The following is a 16,661-nucleotide window of genomic DNA, read 5'->3' as shown; positions in this document are numbered from 1 at the left end:
CCAAGCTAGAACAATAGCAGTGATGCTAGACAGGCTGCATAATGGCTTCTATTTTAACTTCTGCTTTCATTTTTCAGAGCTGCCTGTCACTTGGCATTACTACCGTGCTTGCTGACCAGGGATATGTTTGTTTTCTTGTACTCCCTGCTTTTGTGCAGCTGTGTTCCTCTATGGATTCCTCTAATATCTTGACTGCAAGCTCTGTGGGGCAGGACGATTCCTGCACCGTTTGCACAACTTAGTACAGTGGGGGCCAGAGCCCCTTCAGTGGTCTGTTAATACACAGCATCACACCGCCAGGTCTGGTCACAGCACAAGGAGGACAGTACTGGCAGGAAATGAGACCTTTCCTTGCTCCCTGGGGCCGGCCCACTGCCTTGTATCAGACACAGCAAAAAAGCAAAGCAGGCAGGCTGTGTGCAAGGAAGGAGCTGAAACAGTGCCCAAGTGAATGAAAAGCATCCAGATGGCTGTGGTAACTCATACGATGGGAGTAAAATCAAAACAAAACGAAAACAAAACCATATGCCATGTACCCTTCGTTCTCTTGCTCTCCCTGCCTTTCTCCTGGCTGTTGCCCCAGGTCTTTCTATCAGTATGGATAATAGAAATTACTCATTTATGTTTATGTCATGAATAACAATAACCCCTCTTTCACATTAGAGATCACGGATTACTATTATTCATGTAACAAAGAATGTAATATGAACCACAAAATTATACTCATGTAAGGGTCAAGGAAGTGTAAGGGTCTACAAGGGAAGTTATATTTCTTCATTAAATCCTTCTTTTTATCTGGTACGCTGTATACTTATAAAAAAGAATATTATCTTTACATGTCTATGTTGCTATATGCTATAGAAATATCTACTCACAACCTGCTTGTATCTCAGGGGGAGTATTCAAAAGCATCATGGCAGTGGCAGCATCAATGTCAGGATCTGGAAAAATCAACCAATAAATACATTATTTACAACTGGGCTAATCTTCTTGCCCCCGTTGCTAAACTATAGGTTCAACCAAATCTCTGCAGTGAAAACGTTTAAGAGTTCATTATTCAGAGGGCTTGTTGATCACACATTGAATTTACCCCCAAACTTGCACATGGTCCCATTGCTACTATTAAGGAGAGTGCAATGATGAATGTCACTAAACCACAGTCATGTGTGCATGATACCTTTGCTGTTAGCCTCATGAATTTGCTGTTTAATTCTGTGGAGAGCATTTAGATTTCATTACAAAGGATCTGTGAAAGCAGGTGCAACATCACAATTTGGAAGCAACACACAGGGATGAGCTGACAGTAGAGTGCGAAAGCGTAAGGAACACCTACACCTGAGCAAGTACAGAAGATGACACTTGGTCATTTTGATTTGTCGATGAAGATTTCAGCAACGTTTGAGAAAGTGTTGGAAGCCAAACTGCTACAGTTAAGGGGGGGATGGGAAGAAGCCAGCATTTCATTGAAGCACCAACTTATTTGCATCCTCACCCATTGTCACTTTAACATAAGCAAAAAATCATCGTCTGGCCGCTGTTATTAAATTGGTTTCTGAATCCATCATGAACAATCAGATGACAGATGGTAAGTTACAGAGACAGAACAAAATATGATCCTTTTATAACTATATTCACTTGCTTCACACAGCAGCTCGGCTGCTATGGAAATGTAGGTAGCTATGACAACAGTAAACAACCCCACAACGGACACTGAATAAGCTGAAAAGAACATCTGCCCCAGCAAAGCGTCCCAGCTGCCCTGGGGCACAACTTGCTAATCGTGCAGTGATGCTGTGTGACAGAGAAAGCCGCCTATGCCATGTCCAGATAAATGAAGTGTGCAATTGAAGCAGACATAAAAATGCACACCCTGGCCGACTGCTGCCTCTGCACTGCTAAACTGAATGACTAATGAGTATGCATTTGTTGTTTGGGTTGGTTTTTTTTCAGCTTGTCAGTATTTATACTAAATTACATACCAAAAAATTCAATTTACTACTAATAGCTTCATGGCACTTTATTTTGGCTATTATGTCAGAAAATTACTTCTCACTGTTAACCGTACCTTTATACATTTCAAATCTATTTATAGTTATGTGACATGGTATAAAGCCCTGCAATTTATTAACAATGCAAATGATGTAGAGAGGATTTCACTATCTGCTCAGCAAAACAGAAATTCACTTGACCAGTTAAGGATAAAAAAGGGATTTTTATTAGTTTAAGTATGTACTACTTTTCTGTGAATAGCTGGAAACACACTTCTAATGGCTGCTCTATTATTTAATTGCTGAAACAGTAAGCAAAGCAACAGTGTAGTGGGTGTAAAGCTTAAGTTGAAGCAGCAGCAGACTAAATTAGTATAAAAGGTGCCCACATACTAGAAAGCAGGTGCCTGTCTGTCTGCTGGACAGGTCAGCATATCCTTTTCCAAGAGCCACCAGAAGACTACTGAGAAAAGCAGCTTTACCAATTTATATTAATCTTCCAAGTCTGAAGATACATCAAAAGCAGTATTCCTGCTGCAAGCATCTATGCTGAAAGTGCCATTTCCAAACAGCTTCACTCCTGACCACGTGCTGTGTTGCAGGACTGGGTCCGCAGACCAGACAGCCCACACGGCAAGAGTTTCCCCTTAGTTAAACTCAAGAAGCATAATCTATCTAACATTAAAAAGCAAGACAAAAAGCAAAGAAGCCTGAGAAATAAAGCCAAACCAAATCAGAATTTGTCCATCTCCTTCATACCATAAAATCAGAAGATTGTTAGAACTTGAATTTACTGTGTAACTCATACAGCCAACTTCAGCATTTATCAGCTGTTCCTAAATTTTGTTTTCTTGTTTTACTTTAGATAGGTCCCACCATTGGGTAATATTGTAGCACAATGATAATTTTGCTGCAAGAATAAAAGGACACAACCATAAAAAACACTTTTCCTGCTGACTGCGGGTTTTGTTCGTGTAACAAACTTTGTGCTTCGAGATAAAATTGATGCAAGTAGTTTTACCTTGAAAGGTGCATTCTCAGCCTTTGGACCACTAATGGTACAACCATGTTTCTTTAATGACTTCACGACACAAACATGGGCTGCTTACAACACATGACTGCATCCACAGCAGCTGTTTTCCAAAGCACAACCATGATTCAAGCCCATCCACACCTGCTGTGGTGTCTAGCTTGGTTTCTGTTGGTATATTCTTGAAAAAAACAAGAGCGCTATTCCATAATGCCTTGGCAGAGGTAAGAGGGCTTAGGGACACGCACCCAGGGTGGCGTCAGTAGGATCCAGGACAATGTGCTTTCAGTTGTTCTTCCGCAGAGAGAAAAGGAAAAGCAGGGACTGGTTGCAGAAGGAAGACAAGAGCCGAGGGCCAGAAGTCAGAGACCACGCAAAGAGGTCCAGAAGCAATGCCTGAGGGCAAATTGAAAAGCCAGTTCATTCTTGCGCAGCATTCATGCTCACAATTTGGAGGTGTTCTCCTGAGAAAGATGTCAAGAAGAAGAGCTGGAAAGTAGTCATGAGGAAGAGCACTGAAGGCAGGTGAACGAATGGTGCCTTTGTTTGGACTGGCATTTCCTGCTTAGACCCTGGTACCCACCAGTGCCCCCACGCTGATGGCCCCTGCCCCACAGCTGGCATCCTTCTGAAGTCTCTTCCATGCGGATCCTCTCACTTGTAGCCGTAAGGGCTGGCCTTGCATGGCAGCCCGACCAGGCTGGTAACTGGATCCTCTCCCTTCAACCTGCCTGTCTGCATTTTTGAAGCTGTGGATTTCATAACTGAGATCTCTGCCCTACCTCAAGTGTGTGATGAACACAAAGACTCCTGAAGTTATTAACAGTAGGTGGTTAGTGAGTAATGATTGCAGGAACATCTTTCCCTAGGAAACACGGTTAAAAATAACTACATACAAAATTTCGGAATTTAGAAAATCAAGTATTTAAATGAATGCATTCAGATTTCTTTTTGCTAATTAAAGTGGTGAACTGACTGCATACACAAACTGTGTGTTCATTTTTCGCTAGCGGAAAGCTGAAGATGCCCAGCTTTCCCAGTGAAAGAGGAAAGTAAGGATCAACAAGGAAAAGGAAGGCTTGCGGGTGTTATACAAAGAAGGAAGAGTATATCAAAATCTGAAACGGGCAACATTGGAGAGTGACGAAAGCGATAAAAGTTTCCAGCAGCCACAGCTCTCCCTAACAAACAGCTGCTGTCTATACACTCAGTGCTTTACGCTACTCTGAAGTTTCAGCGCTTGGTCCCTCATCCTCCAAGTGTCCTTCATAGGGTATCAGAAAGGACCTGGAAGAAACCTCAAGCACCTACATGAATTCACCACGCAGTTCAAAGCCATCAAAGGGCAGGAACTCCACCACAGCTGCAGTACCTCCCCTTGCAGTGGGAGCCTACTGTTATTTTTGCCAGCACTGCTTTCGAAGTCAAAACTTCTTTTGACAAAGATAACACCAAGGAAGGGTAAGTCCCAAACCTCATGGCAGGCCTGTTTGCTGCACTTCAGATTCAAGCCCCTATTCAGCAAAGTGTTCAAAAGTGAACACCAAATCGGTAAACAGCAGCCAGTTCTTTCACTGAGGAACTAACCCACAATTTATCAGTTTGTGGAATTAGGATCTAGTGCATATTCTCAAGATGTGTTTAAGCTGAACTTCACTCTGCACATTACCCATATAGATCTGAATCTGTCCTGCGAAGTGGTGAAATAGCAGGCATGAAACATTTTGACATGAGATTACATACAAACATTCAGCAATGCAGAGGATAACCCCTGGGTAGCAGACTGTTAATTCTAGAATTGACAAAAAGTAATTAAAAACAAACCTGAGAAAGCTGTATGTGACAGCTGTCCTTTTATTATTTTGTGATCTCTGATCTGAGTTAATTTCATAAAAAAGGAAGTGTTTTACAATAGTTTGTATTATTTTGATATTTTTGTTTCTATTTTTGATCTGATTTCACTGAATGCTTCAAATCCATCCCCTTCCAACGAAATCGTAATCAAAATTTGGATAACACAGTCCCTCTGGATTTTGCTAGAGGGTATTTAATTTTACAGCCATACTATACAGTTTTAAAGAAAATGGCAGTTGAAGCAGTTCATAGCATCCATAGCCTGAATTTTCTAGCACAGATGCCTAGAGAGAGGCACCTAAGATGCATATTTAGGTACTACTAAAATGTTACTGCCAACTGATGTAAAAAATATAGTCAGTAAATAAACCGCACCATCTGTACACTACAACCATTGCCATGTTACCTCATCAGGAAGGAATTTATAAGATCTTCTTTTAATTTAAAGTTACTACATCTAAAACAGAACTATTTTTGTAAAGAATTTCACTTCATCATTCAGTATGCTAGTTTTCATCCCCTTCTACTTCTGCCTCAGCATCCTCCACTGCTTTTTTCCATTCAAATGCTCTGCTCTAGCTGGAATACGTAAAACACTGCCACAGTACTCAGAAGACAGAAGTCCAGTTTATTCCTTTTCCACAAGATCAGTCGTCTTATGCCCTGCCTCGATTCCTAGCACAGCCCACTCCTACACATCTTTTGTGAGTTGTTTCTTCAATATTTTCAGTTTTCAGCAGCAGGAAGATGTTGCAAAAGCAACAGTGTCTTCTGCCTTTTATCTTTGGGCTTACTAAACTGCAACAGAGCAAACAGCAGCTTGCCCCTATTTAACTTGTCTGTTAATAGATGTGCTTCTTCCCTTCCCACATCATGATGGTTAACCTTGGTATGAGTCAGGTTAGGTCAGATACAGAGCATAATTAATAGAGTGAAGGCTTTTCCACCCCCTTTTTTCCCCCCCTGTATTTAATTTATTTTGCCTGATGACAGAATAAGAACATAGCTGTTAAAATAAAACTGCAACGTGCAAGATAGAAAGAAATACCTGAAGAGAACTGTAAGTACTGTAACTCTGTCAAACTCCTTGGTGTAGGATGCCACTGAGTCCTCTTCTGAAATATTTAAATAAGGTTGAGAAGAGCTCTTAAAATAAACAGAATAGTTGTGGAAGCGTATGGTAAGCCAATAGGATTCAGAACCAAGATCTTGGGAAGAAACAAGAAATTGTATTCATACTTCAACAACAGTGCACGAAAGACCAAGAGTGAGAATTTTGGAAGCGACATAATAGAGGCCAGGAGGAAGCAATTTCACTAACAATACAAAACTGGTCTGGCAGTGACAGTGGTTCTCCCACTCCTTTGAAAGGATCTAATATGAGACACAGAAGAAGAAAGGTACGGGTCTAAATGAACCAATAGTTTTTCCTGTTTTGTAAATTCATTTCCAGCATTGCCAAGTAAGCTACGGCACAAATTATTCTGAGAGGTCTAATTTTAAAAAACATAGAACATTTGTAAAAGAAACCTTCTTCCTGCTCCTCTATTTTGTTAAATTTGTACCATCATGAAGCTACATACAATCTCCATTCTCTAATGATACCATTTTATCAGCTGAAAAACTGCATGAACAGTTATGAAATACATTCTTGTTAGAAGTATTAGCTTTAATAAAAAGAACAGTAGGAGAAAGAGTTACAGAAGGTCTTGCACATGCACAAACTGAAAGAGGTTCATCTATCATTTGGAAAGCTGTATGAAACCAAAACATGTCATCCTAACTTTTCATCTCAGTAGTAAAGATTAAGATCAATTAACTGTTGAAAGACTCACACCACCAATACATATTTTACCGGTGCAAGATAAAAATCTTCTAAGAGACAGCTGACTAAAGAGAGATGAGATATACGTCTTACATGTAAAAATGGCATATTATAATACACTCTCTCCCAAGAACAGGGCAGAGACCCTTGCTTTGGTTTTGTTCATGTTTGAAATATTTTTCATTCTGGTGTACATTACTGGCAAGCTCAATTTTCAGTGCTGAAGGATGTGAAAATAAAATTTACCCATCACACAAGTAACAGTAAAGTCTTTCTTGAGTCCATCCAGCCTGTGCAGCTTGTAATACTGAACAGAAAACAGCATCACCTGGAGAAAGCACTAGCCAGTGAGCCTAGCGCAGAAGAGAAACAATGTGCTGTTCCATCATGTACTTACCTAATCTGTGATCAGGAATTTCAACCATCTTCTTAACTGACTGCTGCAGCCTCAGCTTCTACAGTGGAAGATGGGATTATGAGGGCTGTAATTCCTTGCAGCCTTACAGGTTGCACACACATTTTTTTGACCAAAGGATAAACACACACACAAACACACATGCTCTTTGTCCCCAGTTATGCAGATGTGTGTTATCTCTAACTGGAACATTAAGGTCATCATGGCTCAAGCCTTCATAATGTCCCTGCTGCTAACAATAGGTTTTTCTTCCAGCAAAGCAGGAGGATGGCTGGCAGGAGGAAGCCCTCTACAAAACTCTGACAATTTAAGACCAAATAAGCCATACCTCATTGTCCCACACGAGTGTTTGTTGTAAGTACTCATTTCCTTCTCATGCTATTTCAAAACACATTCATGTCCACCAGACCTTGAGAACCGAGTATATCTTTCAGTCCAGCAAGCACAAGACATGCCAACTGAAAAAGAACAGATGTATCTCGCATAGGCCAAGTGACCCTTGGGAAAACCCTCCATTCTCTCCACCACTGGTTCTGCAGGAAAAGGTGGCTCTTGGGTACTTTCACTGCAAGATGAGTCTTCAGGAGGGCTTCACCCAAACATCCCAGTTAGTGGAACCACCATGGCACAAGCCACAGCATGAACACCGCAAGGGAAGGCCAGGGGAGGCAAACATAAATTCCATAATGGTTTCAGGATCCAGAGAGCAAAAGGGAAAATGCCAGCTAAATATGAAAACACCACCGAGGAAGGTATTTCAGGGATTTGAAAGAAAAAATTGCTACTAATGGTGAAGAAAAGAGGTGAGGCATGTGACACCATCAGTGAAAAGACTGTATATCATCTAACTAGGGAGCCAGATGCAGTCTAAAACCAAAAACAAGAGCAGAAAAGGTGAACAAAAAACCCAGCAGCGAAAATAGCTGTGTGCTAATAACGCAGGCAGACTGACATAATAAAAGAGGCACTCAAGGCACTAGTGTTATTATAGGAAAAATCACAAACAGGGTGGAACAGCAATTATTATTGAAACAGGTGTCAAAAGGTCTGTGCTTTTTAAGGAAAAGAAATATGGGTTTTATATGGTAAGATGCTGTCATGCAATAATGGAACAGCAGACTCTGGAAATAGAAGAGAACAGAAAATGTTTGGAAATGTTACAGAAAGATGGTCAAAGACGACTTCTAAGAGGAAGACGCTGGGTCTGCTCTTGACTTCCTGCACCAGACAGGGATCGACATAGAGCTCTTCATCATTAAAGAAATGGGAATTACTTTAACGTGGGAGTCTAACTTCATAGTACAGACTGGAGAACAAATGCTATTAGCCATGGTAAGGCCAGGCAGTTATTCCTGGATGTGACAGCTAACAAGTTTTTTATCCACATTGCTGAATGAACAAGAATAGATTCTTTTCTGCTCTTTATCTTAAGTAATGAGGATTACTTTGGAAGAGAGGAGCACAAAGCGATTCAGTAGGAACGATAACAGCAAGTCTAATTTTGTTTAAGATCTATTATTTCCAAAGAGCAAGTTTTGATGAACTAAGTGGTTCCTGTGGAACCTCTGGGAAACAGACTGGGCTGAGGAGCTCTAGACCTCAGCCTGGAGGAGTCTGCAGTTTCTGCAAGTCACTGCACAAAGAGCCTGCTCCAACTTGTATCCTGAGAAAAGTAGGAACGACTCATTCTTTGAAAAAAACCCAAAAAAAGCTAAAAACCCAAGCTGGACAACCGAACCAACACAGAAACAGACTTTAAGAAAAATAGTAACGCCATCATTACAATGAGGTGACCACGGGGGAAAAGCAAGGAAGAACTATTAACTTTAAAAACAGTTTCAGTACAGCAACATCAGCTGGACAAGACTAGTAACCAGAACACTTCTAGGCAATGGAGAAATGGTATTTTGGGAAAACTCTGCTAACAGGAGCTGGAACCAAATAAAAAGTTTGAATGTGGAGTTTTTGTAAGTATTTACACATTGTTACTGCTCTCAGTGTGACCCAGAGAAAAGGACTCTCCAGAAGCTGCCTCCCAGACTGCTCCTCTAGGGCAGGTAAGCCCTCTGCAAAACTCTGTGACAGAGAGGGAAAGAGCACAAAAACAGTCATGAAGAAACTCTGCCAGTGGAAACTTATTTGCATGGAGGCTCACCTGCATAAACCTGCAGAAGCACCGGTCTGACACTCCAGGACCAGACCTCATACGACGTCATGACAAAACTGACCTGCAAAAAGCTTATAGTCAGTGCTATGGATGCGCAGGACCCATGCCTACCAGCTTCCTGTGGGTGATGTGCTCCGAGCAGGATGCCTGAAGCCCAGTGGCTGTCTGCACTTGGAGAAAAGCAGCACAGAGCCGGAGCCTCATATCTGACAGTCAGTGCAGTCCAGAGGGTTGATGTAAGCCCAGAGCTGTCATACACAGCCAGCCTGAGCTCTGTGGCAGCAGCCTTAAGCATAAGCAAGACTCCTGGTATAATGAAAAGGAGTTGGACAGAGGCCAATCCAGGAGCACCTGGCCCATGGCACTATGAAGGAAAGCCAGCGAGCAAGCCACATGAGACCTGGCTTGCAAGTGGTCTCACCTCTCCCACTGCACTCCCACGCCTGCATATAAACTTCTGTTCAGACTCTTGCCTTCTCTCTTCTGCTCTTCTCTGCAGGACAGCAGAGCAGGTCCAGGCAGGAAGGTGCAGAAAGGTGCCAGCAGGCAGAGCCTCATATATGGGTGACTGGGAGAACCAGAGGGGAAGGATGGTGGCCCACAGCTTAGGGAGGTCTGCGCACAGGGTCTTCTCTGTGAACCTAAGGGGCTGTGACAACTGGCTGCGAGCCTAGCAGTTCCCACCCTGGTGTATGCTGTGCAGCCCTGGGTTCCAAGGCATGGATGCAGGCAGGACAGCTAGAATTGCCCCCAGAAGTAAGGTTAGAAAACCAGTGTAAGCATAGCCCGCTAGCAGGTACACAGGCAGGCGGGCAGGCATGCACTCTGCCAGGGTTACACTCCCTACCACACGGCCATGACTGCCAGCCCATGCTTGCCCTCCAGTTCTAGGTTACGTGTCTTTCCCCAGAGGGACAGTGGATAAACAAAAGTGTGTTATTGCTAATTCTTGAGTAAAGTCACACCTCAGAAAACAGAACACTTTTTGTTTGTAGAGTTAAGACCAACACATACACCAAGACAGGTGCATTATAAATGAAGAAAAGTCAAAGTCTGTACCATTTACTTCCCTTCTTCCTAAGACTGAGACCAACTTACAGTCACTAGTATGAATCAATCAATAAACAACTAAATCAAATTAATAGTTTTGAAAACCTATTATTAAACATATTGGGAAACCCTGCTGGGGCACCCGTTCCTCCCCTGCCAATCTTTTGCAACTGTATCCCCATTAAGGACAAACGGGACCTAGACACAAACTGACCCCAACAAATGGAAGCAGACTAAAGCCTGTTTTCCATCAGAGCACTGACAATCGTTATTTTGCATTGCTGCAAGCCAGCCCCAGCCTGTACATGGCGATGCTAAAGACTCGCCTGGGTCTGTGGATGACGGCTGAGCACTCTCCACAGGGAGTGATGTTCAACATGGCTGGAACAAGCTGTTCTCCTGCTTCTCAGAAGGAAATCAATGGAGGAAGACAGCCCCAGCAACACTGCCATCATCTGACAAAACCAGTTCCATTTTTCCTGCAATATTCTTTCTAAACTTCTTTAATTTTCAAATAAAGGAAATGACAAAGAGACAGGAATCTAGTGTTTAGAGCCTTTTAACTTCTTTTGCTGGAGAGCCTCCCAAGTGGGCTGAGAGATGAGATGCAGGCCAATGGTAAGGCAGTGTAAGAAGTAACATAATTTTTGAAGGATTATTGTAATGAAATATGAAAACAAAGATAGCCTTTGAAGATCTTGACAATCCCACTGCAGATGTCTACAGGATAACCAATGGAGTAACACAATTACTTTCTAATTAGAACAATGATATTCTGAGACCATATTGGCCTTTTTTAGTGAAAGCTCCTGCTGAAAGCAGCAGAGAACATAAGCTGCATGAACACTGAAAAGTCTTTAAGAGTGAAATTAGTCAGCCTTAGGTTAGGTTGGGGCTTTAACTTAGCTTAAATAGCATACATAACAATAGGATTTATTTAAAACAATTGCAATACTGTTTAGACTAAACATTACATCCTAGTTATTGGGTGTGTGTGTTTCTTTCTTCAATACTTCATAAAAGAGATTTTGTAGAAAATATGTTGTAAACCTGGGGGGGGGGGGGGGGGGGGAACCTATCAAACTTGCTTTCACTTGAATTCTTCTTGAATTTGGTTGCATATGCATCTCAGATCTTCCAGTAAACACTGTGCTAATGCAAAGATTTAGTACTGTCTCTGCTATTATAGTAGCAAACATGTAAGTAAAATACTGGCTTCACTGGAATTTTTTACTTAAACATTTCAAAAACAGAGAAAGTATGAAATGCCATGAACTGAAATGTGGTGAAGGAATAATTCACTTGAGTCTTTAGAAAGTGAGTACTAAGGCAGGACTTTCCAGCTAAACTGTGTTTAAAGGCCCCTTGGATGCTTCTAATGCCAAACTGCCATCATGCAGCTCCTTTCTACCCAAAACAGTTGAAACAACCTTTTACTATTATCTGTTACATTTTAATTAAAAAAAAAAACCCCAAGAATGGGAGACAGCATTCCACTTATGCCAAACTCTGATTCACTACAAATGACCCTGTAGCAAACTCCTTGGACTCTGAATCCCCACTAGCTGACAGGCAACATCAGAGGAGTAAGGAACGGGCAGAATACAACCAGAATTCCTTTGCAAACTCAGATCCTCAGCTGAAAGGCGTAAACTGCATTTACTTCACAAAACAGAGTGGATAAGCTAAGGGGCTGTTACCCTGTTCTCTTTATGCAGTGAACAGGGACCCAAACTGACCACTTGCACAGGCTGTGCCTAAACGAAGTCATTGGACATTTAAAACAAGAAAAAAGAAATAAAGCTTTATCCAGATAGTAGTGAGAGCTGTGGCTGCAATCCAGGAAAGCACTTCCGAGTATACAAGCCAGAGAATGAGTAGTGCCTGTGGAAGAGGATCACAGACCAGCATCCTGCAGGGCTCAGCCCCAGACTGGAACAGCTGGACAGCTTAAATATAGCTCAGGACAGTTTTGTAAAAAATCAGTGCTTTCATTAACAAGACTCACAAGTATGTTTTGCACCGTTCTTGTGGGCACACAGCAAGGCCAGAGGGGAAACCACATCTTCAATGGTGCTAGGTCTCATTTCCCCTGCAGCTCCCCAGCATTGCTCCCCACCCCAGGCAGCCTCGTCCCTGCCAGGGAGGAATGGCCATCGCTCCAGCCAAGCAGGTGCCAGGACAAAAGCTGCCACGAAGAAAGAGAGGGCTTACTTGTAGTATTGAGTCTTTTTGTCAAATTTGTGTTTAAAATCAAATAGGAAAAAACCTGCCCCACGTTTCTTTTTGTACTTCAAAATTTCAACAATGTCTAGTGAGAGCTGGTTTACTGATTTTAAGCACAAGTTTCTGTAACCCTTGTCAGTGCAGCACACAGACATCTTTCTGGCCTTTTAGAGAGTTCTGCTTCATGTACGTACAGCAAACAGTACATACTAACTCTGCCAGCGCAAATTCAATTTACTAGTATGATCTGTGCGTCAGATCTGCGTGTCTGTGAAAGCAAAGCACGGGCTGTCTGGGGAAACAAATCTTAATAATGTTTGGTAATCAGATCGATTACAGCAAAACAGAGAGAAGACATTTGTCTTGCCCCCCCTCCCCCTCCCAACCCCAACCCCTCCCCATCTCTGCTCTCTGCGCACTGATCTGTAACGATTGCCTGCCCTCTCATGGGAGAGTCAAACGGACTGCACAGAGGCTCTCCCAGCCCGTCTCGCCACCCCTTCAGGGCCAGAAAATGAAGAGTTTCTAAGCACCCCGGTGTCTGTTGAAGCTTCTTCTTGCCACTCTGAAGCTCCCTGCTTCTCCCTTTCTCCAGCAGGGGGTAGAAAAATCTCAAAGTATAAGGGTGCCGGACCTCCAGAAAAGCAACGTGAAAAAAGCTCCTACTTATTTTTCTTTAAAATGCCATCATTTATAGGCAAACAGCTGTCTTGCATGCAGTCAGGAATAAAACTGAAAACCTTATAGGGACCCCTTCCCCTCCCCTAACACATACCTGATGCCCCAATTTAGAAACAATTATCCATAAATCTGGTGCAACAAACATGCTAATAGCATGTATTATAGTCTTTGTAGAGCCTTTGTTATAAAAGCCACAAATGTGCTTCCACTGGGAAAACACCAATGAAAATATTTCTACTTTATGCAAAATTGTCAATAAAATTCCAGTAAAGTTGGAGACCTGGTAGTTACAGGACCCCTTAGTGCAGAAAACCAAGAGTTAGACTGTACAATGATAATACAGTTAGGGAAAACAGCGTAAAGCCTTGAAATGGCTAGAGGTATGTTGTATCACTTGTTTCAAGGAGACTAACAGTGGTAATTATGCCTGATTAAAAATCAATGTTGCTAGACTTGATGTTGGCTGGGAAGGGCCTGGAATTCATAAATCCCCACACTCTTAATGCTGGGAAAGCACTGAGCTACATCTTCCTTTATCAGGGATGAACGTAAGCAGCTCTCTTCCTTACAGTTTCAAGGCAAAGTATCTGCAAACATGTTTGAGGCTGGTTCTCATGTCACTACTGGGTATTTTAACAGAAGCGTGAGGACGTATTTGCAATGTTAGAGAGAGCTTATTTACAAAGTTAGTTTTAGAAGTGTGAAGACTTCCTTTCTATTCCTCATGTCAGCCAGCAACATTGAATCTGATCTGGCCCTCAATCATGATAATGCAGCACAGCTTGCTTAGGCTTTTTACTGATGGGACTGCTTTGAGATTGCTAGAAAGGATGCTGATGAGTATTAACTATGATGTCTGTCATTTTGTATCTCTGGGTAATCCTACAGCTCTATCATTATGATAGCAGAGTGCCTCTCAAGAATTTAAATACAGAAATTCTTTATTTTCTTTTAAAACTTTTAGATTAAATGGTTTGACTAAGGGTGTATGTGTACATCAAAGAAAGAGACATGCACATGCGTACAAAGCACTGGAGAAAAAGCACAAAAGGTAGAAAAATGAATTTTGTGGCAAAGCCTGTGATAACACTCTGAGTGTGTATCCTACATGAACTCCACCTTCCATGGTCCTCAAAGCTCAGGCTACATTGCAGTATCATTACTGAAGGAGGTCACAGCTTTTTCAGGGGGCAAAACTGGAGGAAACCTCTTAGAAAGCTTTGACTATTTGGACAATTTTGTCAGCTTTCCAACCTGGGAACTAAACAGCTACATTCATAAGAGCCTCTATAACACTTAGCAGAAAAACTTCTTTTAAATCAGGGAAGGATTCTGTCAGAGTAGCAAATTCATTCTTACTGGGAAGTCATGTAAGGGTATATATCCCACCCAGACCAACAGAGAGGGTCTACGTCCACTGTTACAAATGGATGGAGAAGATACTTCCCGCTGGCCTAGGAAAACAGTCATCCAATAGCTCTGGAAAACTGAAAAGCCCCCAGAGCAGAGGCAGAAGCAAAAGTGTGCCACAGAAAGGACATTTTCTAGTGTTATCCCATCTTCTCCACCACCACACTTTTGTCATTTGCTTACAGGAATCTGGATTTGCTAAACAGACCAAAGCCCTGGCTGGAAAGAGCTGCAGGCTTGCCTCCCATGTTGGCTGATGCCATGTCTCCGTAAGGTGAGATGCACAACTCTTACATCACCACAGTGCCACCAGCTGACCAAATCTAGAGAAAGCTTCTCACTGACCCCACACAGATGTTTAGTCTTCTCCAGATTTGCTTCTTGGCAAGTGTTCTTATCAAACCAACCCTTACCTCCCTTTCTGAATGCAGCTAGGGAAGAGGAGCTGACTACAATCACCTCTGAGTTCCACATGCTGGCAAAAGAATTTTCCTTTCAGATAGCCTAAGCGTACCCACAGCTATTGCCATTAGTGGCTCACCCCTCTTTACCCCACAGAATGCAACTAAACCCACATTTCTAGTCAAAACCTTTTTTAAACATCACTTCCCTCCAGTTTTCCTTTCTTTCTATTTTCCCGTTCCTCTTTGGCATGTGTCAGTCCTTCCAGGAGGCTCTTCCCCTTTTTCCACATGGATAAGCACGTAGTACCGGCTGCTGTGGTTCCAGAGCTCCTCACTGCCAGACACAAACACGGACATGCCCTGCCCAAGACCCCAGTGAGGCCGGGCCAGGGCTGGGGCCCCGCGTTTCAGCAGGGTCAGAAACACAACCCCTCCGGGGCAGACAGCCCTAGCTGAACATGGAAATACAATGTGTTAATAAGTAGGTCAGACTGTTCCTATAAAAGCAATGGGTTTAACGCTGACCGTGCCTGCCAGCAGGAGAGCGACTGCAGTTTAGCCCTCTTTCCCACATTCAGCCTCTTCAAAGCCGCCCCCCCCCCGCCATCGCCCCCCCGGGCGCAGGGCAGGGCTGGTGGGGTGCCCGCAGCCCCGTACCTCGGCCCGCAGCACCTCCGCCTCCGCAGGGCTGCGGTCAGGAGCCACCGCTGAAACCCTGCACCAGAAAGCAAATTCCAAGAAAACAAACACTATCACTAGGCAATTGAAATGCAGTTGGTAGCAACAAACAAACCATCTGCAAGAAGGATCTAGGGCTCTGTTCTTGCCAACAGGTTCAACAGGTTTTGAATATGAAGTCACGAGGAGCTTTATTAGTTCCTGAAAGGAAAACACTGCAAAGATTTTGTCACCTGGGGTTTCACTGCTATCCCTACTTTAGTTCAGCTCCCCCACCCTTCCCTTTTGCAAGGAAGTATTTTGGCCCTCTTTAAAATAGCCAAGAAAAACATTTCTCTCCTTTCCAACCTTAAACGTCCATTTAAGCATCGCAGCATGCTGTGGGCGCCAGGGGCAGGGCTGCATGCTGACACGGGTGGGAGGAGAGGCGGGGGCGCTGGGGACAGCGCCCTGCCTGCAGGGGAGCGGGAACACTTTTCACTTTGCTTGAGTTTTCAAAATGAAGCGGACGGTGGAGGGAAAGGTGGTGCCAAGGCAGCACGCTGGGCCTTCGCGCAGCAGCAGCACACCTGGGCTGCCAGCTCACCCGGCCCTCCACCAGCCACTGACACGGTCCTGCGTGACTCCACCATAAAAACCTGGGGGGCTGAACCTTACTCGCGTGGCTTCTTCACCTTCTCACAACCCATACAGAAAACTCTTCTTAACAGAAGGATCACTGCTTGCAAAGGACACCAGTATTTCAATAAAGGCTCCGAAATACTCGTCATTTTCTTCAGACGTAACAGCGGTCACTGGTGTTTACTAAATGCAGTGTAAAAGGCAAGACTTCATTCAAACATTTATTCTCTCAATGAAGCAGTTCACTACGGTGCCTCTGCAAATGGATCTCCATAAATCAGCCCAACACGGCACTGCGTGGACTGCAAGATC

General features: G+C 43.2%; 1 protein-coding gene across 10 annotated transcripts in view; it reads right to left on the bottom strand.

The window, feature by feature from the left end:
- The window catches only part of FOXN3 (forkhead box N3), a 211,968-nt gene that overhangs the window by 27,617 nt on the left and 167,690 nt on the right, over positions 1–16,661 (bottom strand). For 7 of the 10 annotated variants that reach the window (XM_055716614.1, XM_055716615.1, XM_055716613.1 and 4 more), the window contains one exon: positions 876–941. The exons of 1 other annotated variant lie outside the window; for it this stretch is intronic. In XM_055716614.1, the coding sequence (XP_055572589.1) occupies positions 876–941 (66 nt within the window). The remainder of the gene's footprint in view (positions 1–875; positions 942–16,661) is intronic. 2 more of the 10 variants (XM_055716618.1, XM_055716620.1) reach the window with 1 other exon arrangement.

Source organism: Falco cherrug, chromosome 7 (genome assembly GCF_023634085.1).
Source record: "Falco cherrug isolate bFalChe1 chromosome 7, bFalChe1.pri, whole genome shotgun sequence".
NCBI lineage: Eukaryota > Metazoa > Chordata > Aves > Falconiformes > Falconidae > Falco > Falco cherrug.
This window is presented reverse-complemented; position numbering and strand designations above follow the sequence as displayed.